This window comes from Borostomias antarcticus (genome assembly GCF_949987555.1).
Source record: "Borostomias antarcticus genome assembly, chromosome: 30".
NCBI classification, from domain to species: domain Eukaryota; kingdom Metazoa; phylum Chordata; class Actinopteri; order Stomiiformes; family Stomiidae; genus Borostomias; species Borostomias antarcticus.
The window spans coordinates 1,743,883-1,756,751 of record NC_140263.1 but is presented as its reverse complement, the minus strand read 5'-3'; the positions used below and the strand labels follow the sequence as shown (position 1 = coordinate 1,756,751).

The following is a 12,869-nucleotide window of genomic DNA, read 5'->3' as shown; positions in this document are numbered from 1 at the left end:
AATCCAATTGTTTTTCATGTTTTTTAATACTTTCTTTTTCGTTCTGATTTACACCTGTTTTATTCAGCCATGAACTCTTCCCAATAATTCCTTAGATGTGCGTTGTCTTCATTCATAAAATAATGATCTCTTTAAGATCCCTAACTTTACTTGAGCACAACAGTAGCTGTGCGTGTGTCTTTGTTGTTAGTTTGGCCTCGGTACTTTTCCACTAGACTCTCTCTCTCTCTCTCTCTCTCTCTTTCTCTCTCTCTCTCTCTCTCTCTCTCTCTCTCTCTCTCTCTCTCTCTCTCTCTCTCTCTCTCTCTCTCTCTCTCTCTCTCTCTCTCTCTCTCTCTCTCTCTCTCTCTCTCTCTCTCTCTCTCTCTGGTCCCAGCCCTAGCCAGGTCTAGTCTCTCCCACCCCAGCCCTGAGCAGCTCCTCCGTCGTGTCTCTCTCCGAGGCCGGATGGTAAAATCCAACCTCCAGCGGATCCTAAACAGTCATTGCTTTGCTCGCGAAAAGGAAGGAAAACAGCAGCCCCGGACTAAGATGGCTGATCTAAGTAGTAGTAGTATCTGTGACATTATTGGAAGGTAAGTGGAGGTGTTAGAGAGCTAGCCTGCTAGCCGGTGGGGGAGGGGAGGATGTTTTTCCCGTGGTGGTTTCTTGGCCAAAAACACATTTAACGTGGATGTTGGAAACATGTCTTATTTGTTTACTCGTGTTAAACGACGGTCACGAGCTCGGGAAGCGATTTAAAAACATTATAAACGAGGAATTACATGATTTAAACCGTTAGAACACTTCCCGTCTTCCCTAGCTTAGCCTCATGCTAGCGGGTAGCAGCTCAACCACGTCACTAACACTGAGCAGCTGGTTGAGTGGTAAAGTTATCAGACTGACCTCCTCACATGAGAGAGGGATTAAACCGGTTAAAATGGACATGCTAGCCTGCTAGCGTGCTAGTTAGTGTGCTAGCTAGTGTGCTAGTTAGTGTGCTAGCAGTCAGCTGCTCAGTTAAAGGACCCGGATGGGTTAGCACGCTAGCTAGCAATGCTGACAGTTGTGTCAGAAACACGATTTAACCTGAACCTCAACTGAAGGATATACATTCTCCACCGTGTCATGATAGTTTAATCTCCTAACAGGCTTTATGTATTTATGTATTCATGTATTTATAGGCCTTGTCCGGGGTAGTTCCTCATTGTGTTACAAGTAACGTTACTGACTGTAACATGTATCAAACATCGCGAGGTTACTGACTGTAACATGTATCAAACATCGCGAGGTTACTGACTGTAACATGTATCAAACATCGCGAGGTTACCAGATGTTATTCACTATCTGATGCTTTCCTGACACCAAATCGCAGTCATGTCAACGGCCGCCTCTTCAACTATCGCATCAATACATTATCGCGCTTGTTATCAAATAATGAAGCAAAATAATATAATTTAAAGTCAAATGTGCTCGTGCGTCAAAATGAATCGTAACAGACACGAGGATAACGCATCGTTGCCAATATCCACACATTTGGACCTGATTTTAATACGCTTTAACACGGGTTAGTTTTGCACGTTATGTAATTGTCGGTAGCCCTTCTTCATACGGGAAGACATTAGCGTGTTAGTTCATACGGGGAAGACATCAGCGTGTTAGTTCGTAGGTTTGCACCTTTTACGCAGTTATCTGCGGGGTTGTTCTCGCGTGTTCTCGCGTGATCTCGCGTGATCTCATGTGATCCTGTTGTGTTGCTCGTGAAATGCAGACGCGTCAGATTCCAAGGTTGTTGGGCGCGAGCCGCAGTGTGACCGACTGATAGACAGACTGATAGATGGACTGATAGACTGATAGATGGACTGATAGATAGATAGATGGACTGATAGATAGACTGATAGATGGACTGATAGATAGACTGATAGATAGATAGATGGACTGATAGATAGACTGATAGATGGACTGATAGATGGACTGATAGACTGATAGATAGACTGATAGATGGACTGATAGATAGACTGATAGATAGATAGATGGACAGATAGATGGACTGATAGACAGACTGATAGATAGACTGATAGATGGACTGATAGATGGACTGATAGATAGACTGATAGATGGACTGATAGATAGACTGATAGATAGACTGATAGATGGACTGATAGATAGATAGATGGACAGATAGATGGACTGATAGACAGACTGATAGATAGACTGATAGATGGACTGATAGATGGACTGATAGATAGACTGATAGATGGACTGATAGATAGACTGATAGATGGACTGATAGATAGACTGATAGATAGATGGACTGATAGATAGACTGATAGACAGACTGATAGATGGACTGATAGATAGACTGATAGATAGATGGACTGATAGATAGACTGATAGACAGACTGATAGATAGACTGATAGATGGACTGATAGATGGACTGAGAGAGACTGATAGATGGACTGATAGATAGACTGATAGATAGATAGATGGACTGATAGATAGACTGATAGATGGACTGATAGATAGACTGATAGATAGATAGATGGACTGATAGATAGACTGATAGATGGACTGATAGATAGACTGATAGATAGACTGATAGATGGACTGATAGATAGACTGATAGACTGATAGATAGACTGATAGATGGACTGATAGATAGACTGATAGATGGACTGATAGATAGACTGATAGATGGACTGATAGATAGACTGATAGATAGACTGATAGATGGACTGATAGATAGACTGATAGATGGACTGATAGATAGACTGATAGATAGACTGATAGATGGACTGATAGACTGATAGATAGACTGATAGATGGACTGATAGATAGACTGATAGACTGATAGATGGACTGAGAGTTGATTGATCCCCGACGAGAAATTGACATGAGAAAGGTTAATTCGTCCAAATGCGCTACCTGATTATAATATACACGACTTATTCTACCGTGACACTATGAGTCACCTGCGTCCAGTAACACGCGCGCATTAGAGAGGACGGTTTTATGTAGGATTGTGTGCGCGTGTGTGTGTGCAGTACTGTAGTAGTACCCCTGGTCCGGGACTTGCGTGTTATATTGATTTATCTGACCGTCTCCCAGCCTGTCCTTGCACTACTGTAGTCCTCCCCCTGCCTCTATCTGACTGTGTGTGTGTGTGTGTGTGTGTGTGTGTGTGTGTGTGTTCCTCCCAGCCTGTCCCTGCAGTACTGTAGTCCTCCCCCTGCGGGGCCTCGGTGGTGTTCCTGATGCCCCTCTCCCACCCCTGAAGATCCCAGGTGGGCGAGGGAACGAGCGGGATCAACACCCCCCTACGGTACACACACACACACACACACACCCCTACAGCCCAGCTCTACACGGTACACACACACACACACACACACACCCCTACAGCCCAGCTCTACACGGTACACACACACACACACACACACACACACACACCCCTACAGCCCAGCTCTACACGGTACACACACACACACACACACACCCCTACAGCCCAGCTCTACACGGTACACACACACACACACACACACACACACACACACACACACACACACCCCCCTACAGCCCAGCTCTACACGGTACACACACACACACACACACACACACACACACCCCTACAGCCCAGCTCTACACGGTACACACACACACACACACACACACACACACACCCCTACAGCCCAGCTCCACACGGTACACACACACACACACACACACCCCCCTACACCCCCCTACAGCCCAGCTCTACACGGTACACACACACACACACACACACACACACACACACACCCCTACAGCCCAGCTCTACACGGTACACACACACACACACACACACACACACACACACACCCCTACAGCTCAGCAGCTCTACACAGTGAGCACACACACACACACACACACACACATACATCTTTCTCTCTCTCACACACACGCAAACACTATCCCACACAAACACCCCCCTGGCACAGATAGAGCTGCGCATGACACCACAAACACATGCTGAGCAAAACTAGAGCACACGTTCACGTGCACAAACAAAACAGCCCCATATCAGCACACACACACACACACACACGCACACACACACACACACACACACACACACACACACACACACCCTCCTCCAGCACACACACACACACACACACACACACACACACACACACACACACACACACACACCCCGGCTCCTCCCTGTGAAGACAGCAGCTCTCTTTACCGGGCCAGGCTGTTATTGGAGCTGCAGGAATGTGCGAACGCGCATCAGTTTACTCTGTGGATCCTCTGGCCCCTGAGAACCGGCCCCGGAACGGGACGACCGGCGCCCCACACAAAAGAGGGGCAGGAACCGGGGCAGGCTGTGGGGGGATTGTTATGGTTCCACGCCGAGCGCCGGTCAAAACAAACTCCGACAGAACAGGAAGTAGAGACGGGCCGTCCTGCTGAAGCTACATCCTGCCTGCCATGTGATCTCCTGTGAGAGAGAGACTTCACAACAGGGCCTCACGTTGCTCTGACCAATGGCCAGAGAGGAGGAAGAGGAGGAGGAAGGTGACATCCGATACTCTCGCTTGTACTGCCTCCTCATCCCCTCCTCATCCCCTCCTCATCCCCTCTTCCCTTTGTTTTCCCTGGAGCCAGCAGGTTCTCACAGCAGGGGCGGGTCTCCATAGTCTTTAGCACGCTGCCTTCCCTCTCCCTTCCTCCCTTCCGTCTCCTTCCTCCTGTTGAACGTGCGGACCTGAAGTGACTGGAACCTGAGAGGGGAGGGGAGGGAGGGGGGGGGCAGGGCGGGGCACCTAGTTAAGCTCGTCCACACCCAGCAGGCTTGTGTGTCGGGGTCAGTCGGTGCGATCCAGGGCGGACGCTGCAGGCAGACCTCCTCACACACATGGAGGAGACGGAGGCAGGCAGACCGAGCAGCTCTCTCCCTCGCTCCGTCAGAGGAACGCCCTCAAACTGGTACTGAGGACCGCGTCCAGCCTCGTCCGACCGGAGGAGTCGCTTTTAGTCTGTGGTTGTAGAAGGTCTCGCTCTTCTAGTCGTGTGCGGTATGCACGTGGTGGTGTGTGTGTGTGTGTGTGTTTGTGGACGTTGCTCAGACAGATTGCCGCGCCTTCCACCCCAAGAAGCAGCACTTTGTTGGAAGACTGGAGATCCTCCGACCATCCCGCTGACCGGCGTTCCTCCGCCTGTGTTCCTCTCTCTCTCCAGGACCGGAAGCTGACCGTGACGGAGGAGCCTCCCGGCAACGGTCGCCCCGGGATACTCCACTTCCAGAGCCGCCCCACCGTTTCCAGGGTGATCCACTGGGATGCGGTGCTCAGCGGGAACTCGCTGTACGTGGAGATCCCTCTGGAGCCGCTGCCCGAGGGCAGCAAGGACAGGTGTGTGTGTGTGTGTCCCTCGGCATGTGAACTGGTGTGTGTGTGTGTGTGTGTGTGTGTGTGTGTGTGTGTTTGCACAAAGATAGCCTTCAGTTTCAGTTAGGTGTGTGTGTGTGAGTGTCCAGAGGTCTGTGTGTTTCTGTAACTGGATGTCCTGGTTCAGTAAGGTGTGTGTGTGTGTGTGTCCAGAGGTGTGTGTGCTTCCTGTAACTGGATGTCCTGGTTCAGTTAGGTGTGTGTGTGAGTGTCCAGAGGTGTGTGTGCTTCCTGTAACTGGATGTCCTGGTTCAGTTAGGTGTGTGTGTGTGTGTGTGTGTGTGTGTGTGTGTGTGTGTCCAGAGGTGTGTGTGCATCTGTAACTGGATGTCCTGGTTCAGTTAGGTGTGTGTGTGAGTGTCCAGAGGTGTGTGTGCTTCTGTAACTGGATGTCCTGGTTCAGTTAGGAGTGTGTGTGTGTGTGTGTGAGTGTCCAGAGGTCTGTGTGTTTCTGTAACTGGATGTCCTGGTTCAGTTAGGTGTGTGTGTGTGTGTGTGTGTGTGTGTGTGTGTGTCCAGAGGTGTGTGTGCATCTGTAACTGGATGTCCTGGTTCAGTTAGGTGTGTGTGTGAGTGTCCAGAGGTCTGTGTGTTTCTGTAACTGGATGTCCTGGTTCAGTTAGGTGTGTGTGTGTGTGTGTGTGTGTGTGTGTGTGTGTGTGTGTGTGTGTGTCCAGAGGTGTGTGTGCTTCTGTAACTGGATGTCCTGGTTCAGTTAGGAGTGTGTGTGTGTGTGTGTGAGTGTCCAGAGGTGTGTGTGTTTCTGTAACTGGATGTTCTGGTTCAGTTTGGCCGCCCTGCTGGAGTACGCTGAGGAACACCTGAAGGTTCTCCGCGTCTTCGTCTGCTTCTACAAAACCAGAGATGATCGAGGTACGAACAAAACCAGCCAGAACTCCACACCCTTAAAGAAACTAACCCTCTTATTGAGGAGAGGGGTTTGTGTCCAGGCAGATAGAGGGTTAATACACACACACACACACACACACACACACACACACACACACACACAGAGCAGCAGATAGTGGGTTAATACACACACACACATAGCAGATAGAGGGTTAATACACACACACACACACACAGAGCAGGTAGAGGGTTAATACACACACACACACACAGAGCAGGTAGAGGGTTAATACACACACACACAGAGCAGATAGAGGGTTAATACACACACAGAGCAGGTAGAGGGTTAATACACACACACAGAGCAGGTAGAGGGTTAATACACACACACAGAGCAGATAGAGGGTTAATATACACACAGAGCAGATAGAGGGTTAATACACACACACAGAGCAGATAGAGGGTTAATATACACACAGAGCAGATAGAGGGTTAATACACACACACAGAGCAGATAGAGGGTTAATACACACACACAGAGCAGATAGAGGGTTAATACACACACACAGAGCAGGTAGAGGGTTAATATACACACAGAGCAGCAGATAGTGGGTTAATACACACACACACACAGAGCAGGTAGAGGGTTAATATACACACACAGAGCAGGTAGAGGGTTAATACACACACACAGAGCAGATAGAGGGTTAATACACACACACAGAGCAGATAGAGGGTTAATACACACACACACAGAGCAGATAGAGGGTTAATACACACACACAGAGCAGATAGAGGGTTAATACACACACACACAGAGCAGATAGAGGGTTAATACACACACACACACACAGAGCAGCAGGTAGTGGGTTAATACACACACACACACACACACAGAGCAGCGGACAAACTAATATAAACATTATCAAGACTTGAGAGACCGTAATGAGGAAGTGGTATTTTGAGGGCTTTATCTAGCCTGGTGTGCGTTTCCTGTTTCCTGTTCCTGGTTCATTGTTGCATAACTATTCATTTCTATCCTGTCCTCTCCTCTAGCTCAGCTAGTCTCATATTATATATGAACTGGGTCTCCCCTCCCCCTAAGATGGTGTCTAATACTATCTAAGTGTTTCTCCCCTCCCTCAAGATGGTGTCTAGTATTATACTTGTGTATTCCTTTCTTCCTGTAGCTCAGCTGGTGTGTAGTGTTGAATGTGTGTGTTCCTGTGTTGTAGCTCAGCTGGTGTGTGTTCCTCTCTTGTAGCTAAGCTGGTTCGTACGTTCAGTTTCCTGGGCTTTGAGATCGTGAAACCTGGCCACGCCCCCGTCCCCCCGCGGCCTGACGTCTTCTTCATGGCCTACACCTTCGACCGGGACTCCGCCTCCTCCGACGAGGAGTAGCCACCTGGAACCCTACCGCCCCTGCCCCTCCTACCCTCATACCCCCATCCCTACCCTACTACCCCCACCCCTACCCTACTACCCCCACCCCTACCCTACTACCCCCACCCCTACCCTACTACCCCCACCCCTACCCTACTACCCCCACCCTCATACCCCATCCCTACCCTACTACCCCCACCCCTACCCTACTACCCCCACCCTCATACCCCACCCCTACCCTACTACCCCCCCATGCTGCCCTGTACCCCTTCCCCCCAGATGATCCAAGTGCTTACACACCCCTCTCTGAATTTGTTCCACCCACTAGTTTAGCCTGATGTGTTCTCTGTCCCTCTGTGTGGCTGCTTCTCTCTCTCTATCCACTAGTTTAGCCTGATGTGTTCTGTCACTCTGCGTGGCTGGTTCTCTCTCTCTATCCACTAGTTTAGCCTGATGTGTTCTCTGTCCCTCTGCGTGGCTGCTTCTCTCTCTCTATCCACTAGTTTAGCCTGATGTGTTCTCTGTCCCTCTGCGTGGCTGCTTCTCTCTCTATTCATCCATCTTGCTGTTTTGGTTATGCTATTATCAGTCATTATAGGTTCATTTGTATCTTTCTGACATTTCTCGAAAAAAGAGGGAACTTTGTTATCGACTTATGATGAGCATATTGCAATTCTCATATCATCAATCTTGTATGTTGTTGATTAGTTGCCGTTTTCATTTTATTTTGTCGTGTCTGGATTTTGTTTTGATGACAGATTGAGGAGACTTTCTTCCTTTCTTGAATGTACAACAACAAAAAAAGTAATCAGGTTTACGCTTGGGTACTCCAGCTTCTCTGTGATTGGCTAAAAGATACACGTCAAATCGGCCCCACCCTTTACTTTGAGTAACCAGTGTTTTGATAGAATCAGTTTGAATTTCACTAATATTCTTCTAAAAAAAAATCCTTGGGGAGAAAACATGATTATATGAATGTTGCTATTCAGCGACATCCCCTTTATTTGGTACTGATGTAGTTCTAGGTTGGGTGAGTGAGTTGTGTGTAACTGGCTTAGATGCTTCAATTTGAGTTAAAAGTTAGGATTATGACAGATTGGATTTGGTACAAAGCTGAAATATATATGATATATTTAAGGTGAGAAGATCCAAAGTGCTTTTTATTTCTTTCCGTCATGCAAACCTGACATTCAAGTAGGATCGTTTGTTCTGGAGAATTAAGACTATTGCTGTGATGTTCTGTTCAGATTTCGGACTAGCATTCCTTTTAAACTTTTGATTTTTGTTTTTCATATAGTTTAATGTTCACCTGCATAGTGGTACCTATTGTGCTTCTGTGATAATAAAAATCAGAAAAGTTAAAACTTCTTGTCTCTTTTTACAGTATTACATCAGACAGACTTCTTACAGTATACAGTATGTGTGACTGACCAAACCAGAGCTTCATTCTAGACAGTTCCCACTAGAGCAGTGGTTCTTAACCTGGGTTCGATCGAACCCCAGGGGTTCGGTGAGTCAGTCTCAGGGGTTCGGCGGAGGTCAAGACACACACCCGACTCATATGATTCGTGATGAAACGCCCCGCTTGGCCATCATTGGCAATAGCAGAAGTCACACTGATTTGCAGTAAATATTCATTATTATGTTTTTGTTTTTGTGTGAAAATCATGTTTTGATGGTTTTGTTCTTTGAACACAGTGATGTTGATGCACGGTTCATTTTGTGCACCAGTAAAATATATACCTATGTTTTGAATTTGAAAAAATCATATTTTATTTTTCCAATTAAGAAGGGTTCGGTGAATGCACATATGAAACTGGTGGGGTTCAGTACCTCCAACAAGGTTAAGAACCACTGCACTAGAGGGAATGAAACATTCATGTATTTATAAACAACTAAAATATGTGGCTAGAACTATGAACTCCAGTATAATGAAGACTAGAACTATGAACTATGACCTCCAGTATAATGAAGACTAGAACTATGAACTATGACCTCCAGTATAATGAAGACTAGAACTATGAACTATGACCTCCAGTATAATGAAGACCAGAACTATGAACTATGACCTCCAGTATAATGAAGACTAGAACTATGACCTCCAGTATAATATAGACTAGAACTATGAACTATGACCTCCAGTATAATATAGACTAGAACTATGACCTCCAGTATAATGAAGACTAGAACTATGAACTATGACCTCCAGTATAATGAAGACTAGAACTATGAACTATGAACTCCAGTATAATGAAGACTAGAACTATGAACTATGACCTCCAGTATAAAGAACGCTTGCAGACTTGCTGTGTAGTGGCTAGTTAATAATGGTTCTGCCCTCATCAAACCACACTGGGCGACCACATCTTTGCCTTGTGATTCCCAGGGCTGCTTTATCTCCAGTCCCATTAGAACAAGCAGGGATTCTGCGTTTGCGGAGCTGCTTGCTACTTCTACACATCCTGTAGCCTAGTCTGGGACAGACCCTCAGTCCTTCACTGAGCTATACTGAAACTGGACGGAAGAAGAAGGGAAGTGAGATGTTTGAGATTCAAACGCAACATGTTTGTTCGTTTTATCAAAATAGGTCAGTTACCAAACCGTGAGGGTGTGAAAACGGTGCGTAGTACCGCCCTTCGTCACCAGGGGGCTCCTCCTCACTGGAGAATGGGAGGCACTGACGTCAAGACCCAGGACTTCCCCTAAAACACCTTCACCATTTTGTACTGGGGTGTCACTGTTTCCTGTTTGAGGGGTGGGCAGAACACATCCCATAATATATTTAGACCTCGGTGTTTCCATGTAATCCTATTCGGCAGCTCTTGGAGGTGTGTGTCTGCCCCCTGCTGTACTTACGGCCCCATGGCTCCAGTGTCCTGGTCCACAGAGGCTTGTATGTTGTATCAGCGACTCGGTTTAGTAGTAAACATGTTGTATCAACACCTTGGTTCAGTAGTAAACATGTTGTATCAACACCTTGGTTCAGTATTAAACATGTTGTATCAACACCTCAGTTCAGCCTCAGTTCAGTAGTAAACATGTTGTATCAACACCTTGGTTCAGTAGTAAACATGTTGTATCAACACCTCAGTTCAGTAAACATGTATCAACACCTCAGTTTAGTAGTAAACATGTTGTATCAACACCTAAGTTTAGTAGTAAACATGTTGTATCAACACCTCAGTTTAGTAAACATGTTGTATCAACACCTCAGTTCAGTAGTAAACATGTTGTATCAACACCTCAGTTCAGTAAACATGTTGTATCAACACCTCAGTTTAGTAGTAAACATGTTGTATCAACACCTTGGTTCAGTAGTAAACATGTTGTATCAACACCTCAGTTTAGTAGTAAACATGTTGTATCAACACCTCAGTTTAGTAGTAAACATGTTGTATCAACACCTCAGTTCAGTAAACATGTATCAACACCTCAGTTTAGTAAACATGTTGTATCAACACCTCAGTTCAGTAAACATGTTGTATCAACACCTCAGTTTAGTAGTAAACATGTTGTATCAACACCTCAGTTTAGTAGTAAACATGTTGTATCAACACCTCAGTTTAGTAGTGTTTAGTAGTAAACATGTTGTATCAACACCTCAGTTCAGTAAACATGTTGTATCAACACCTCAGTTCAGTAAACATGTTGTATCAACACCTCAGTTCAGTAGTAAACATGTTGTATCAACACCTCAGTTTAGTAAACATGTTGTATCAACACCTCAGTTCAGTAGTAAACATGTTGTATCAACACCTCAGTTCAGTAGTAAACATGTTGTATCAACACCTCAGTTTAGTAAACATGTATCAACACAACATGTATGAACTTGCTGCTGCAGAGCCACATTGAGTGGTGATCTTGTGATGTCTTCCTGGGCTTCAGCAAATCAACTCAAACCCAGATCCTTCTTTGCAGGCTAACTTTCCATGAGCTTGTGATGGAAACGGCATGTATTCATACAGTAGGTCATATAGCAACTCAACTCCAACCCAGAAGCTTGTGTTTGGTGAAAGATGGTGTCTCTATGTTCCCCTGTCCCTCAAACTCCACCCGAATAATCTACTCACCACAGCAACCATCCCCTTAGTAACCCTGGCATAACACAGCAGAGCCTGGCTCCTAGCTAATCAGCTAAATTGTTAAAACAGGTACTTGGTGTGTGTGTGTGTGTGTGTGTGTGTGTGTGTGTGTGTGTGCGTGTGTGTGTGTGTGTGTAGAGAAAGAGAGAGAGGGAGAGAAAGCAGGATAGTTTTTTTTTTTTTTACACAGTTTCTTATTAGGTGGGCTAGCTTGTAAAACTTGTGATATTCCCACTATTTCTTTCTTTCTTTCTCTATTCTAGTTCTCCCCAGTTTTTTGGCCCTCAACTACTTATTCATACTTTGTGCTAGAAACTTCATTAAAACTTTAAAATGTTCATAATGTTTAGCTCTTTAACGGATCCATTCAGATTTTTGATATTTTTTATAGTTTTTTAGAAATTATTTTTTGTCCCATTGAAACTGCTTGAAACTGCTTTTGGAATGTTCAGAAACTTTATGTTTTTAGTGGTGGCAGCAGTTGCTTTGAAAATATTCACACATTTTGTAAACTGCTGGCACTCCCACCGTTTTGACAGCTCACACACATATTATACATCAAAATGTTCACACAACGCTGCTGATTCGTACAATGTAAGTATCTAAGCTGTGTGACTTACAGTTTTCACTGTATGACGATTTGTTCGGCAACTGCGCTCCCCATTGAAACGTATGACACCGCACTCTAGCTTTTGAGCTGTTAATATTGCATTTCTACCCTTTTTCTAACTTGTCGCTATGCCTTCAGTTATAACAGCTCATACACATATTATATATTGAAATGTTCACACAACTGTGCTGATTCGTACAATGTAAGTATCTAAGCTGTGTGACTTACCGTTTTTGAGGTATGACGATTTGTTCAACAACTGCGCTCCCCATTGAAACATATGGTGCTGCACTAACTTTTGAGCTGCTAATTTTGCATTTTTACCCGTTTTCTAACTTGTCGCCATGCCTACAGTGTTTAAGCTATACGGACATATTATACATAGAAATGTTCTACAAGTTCTCAGGATTCCTATGCTGTCAATATATAAGCTGTAACATTTATAGTTTTCGCGATAGAGCTGTCAGAAGTGGACCATGTCTAGGATCAGAGTGTCAGTTGGGATTAGAGTGGTGGCAGCTGTTGCTTTTTTT

At 45.5% G+C, this 12,869-nt stretch overlaps 1 protein-coding gene across 1 annotated transcript; it reads left to right on the top strand.

Annotated features, from left to right (window-relative positions):
- Positions 1-381: 381 nt before the first annotated feature.
- On the top strand, positions 382-8,994 carry LOC311327174 (ornithine decarboxylase antizyme 2-like). Its single transcript, XM_084460202.1, is given in 6 exon segments — positions 382-575; positions 3,181-3,232; positions 3,234-3,302; positions 5,204-5,376; positions 6,200-6,285; positions 7,526-8,994. Coding segments are annotated over 6 exon segments (645 nt in total). The 5' UTR covers positions 382-447; the 3' UTR covers positions 7,663-8,994.
- The last annotated feature ends 3,875 nt before the right edge of the window (positions 8,995-12,869 follow it).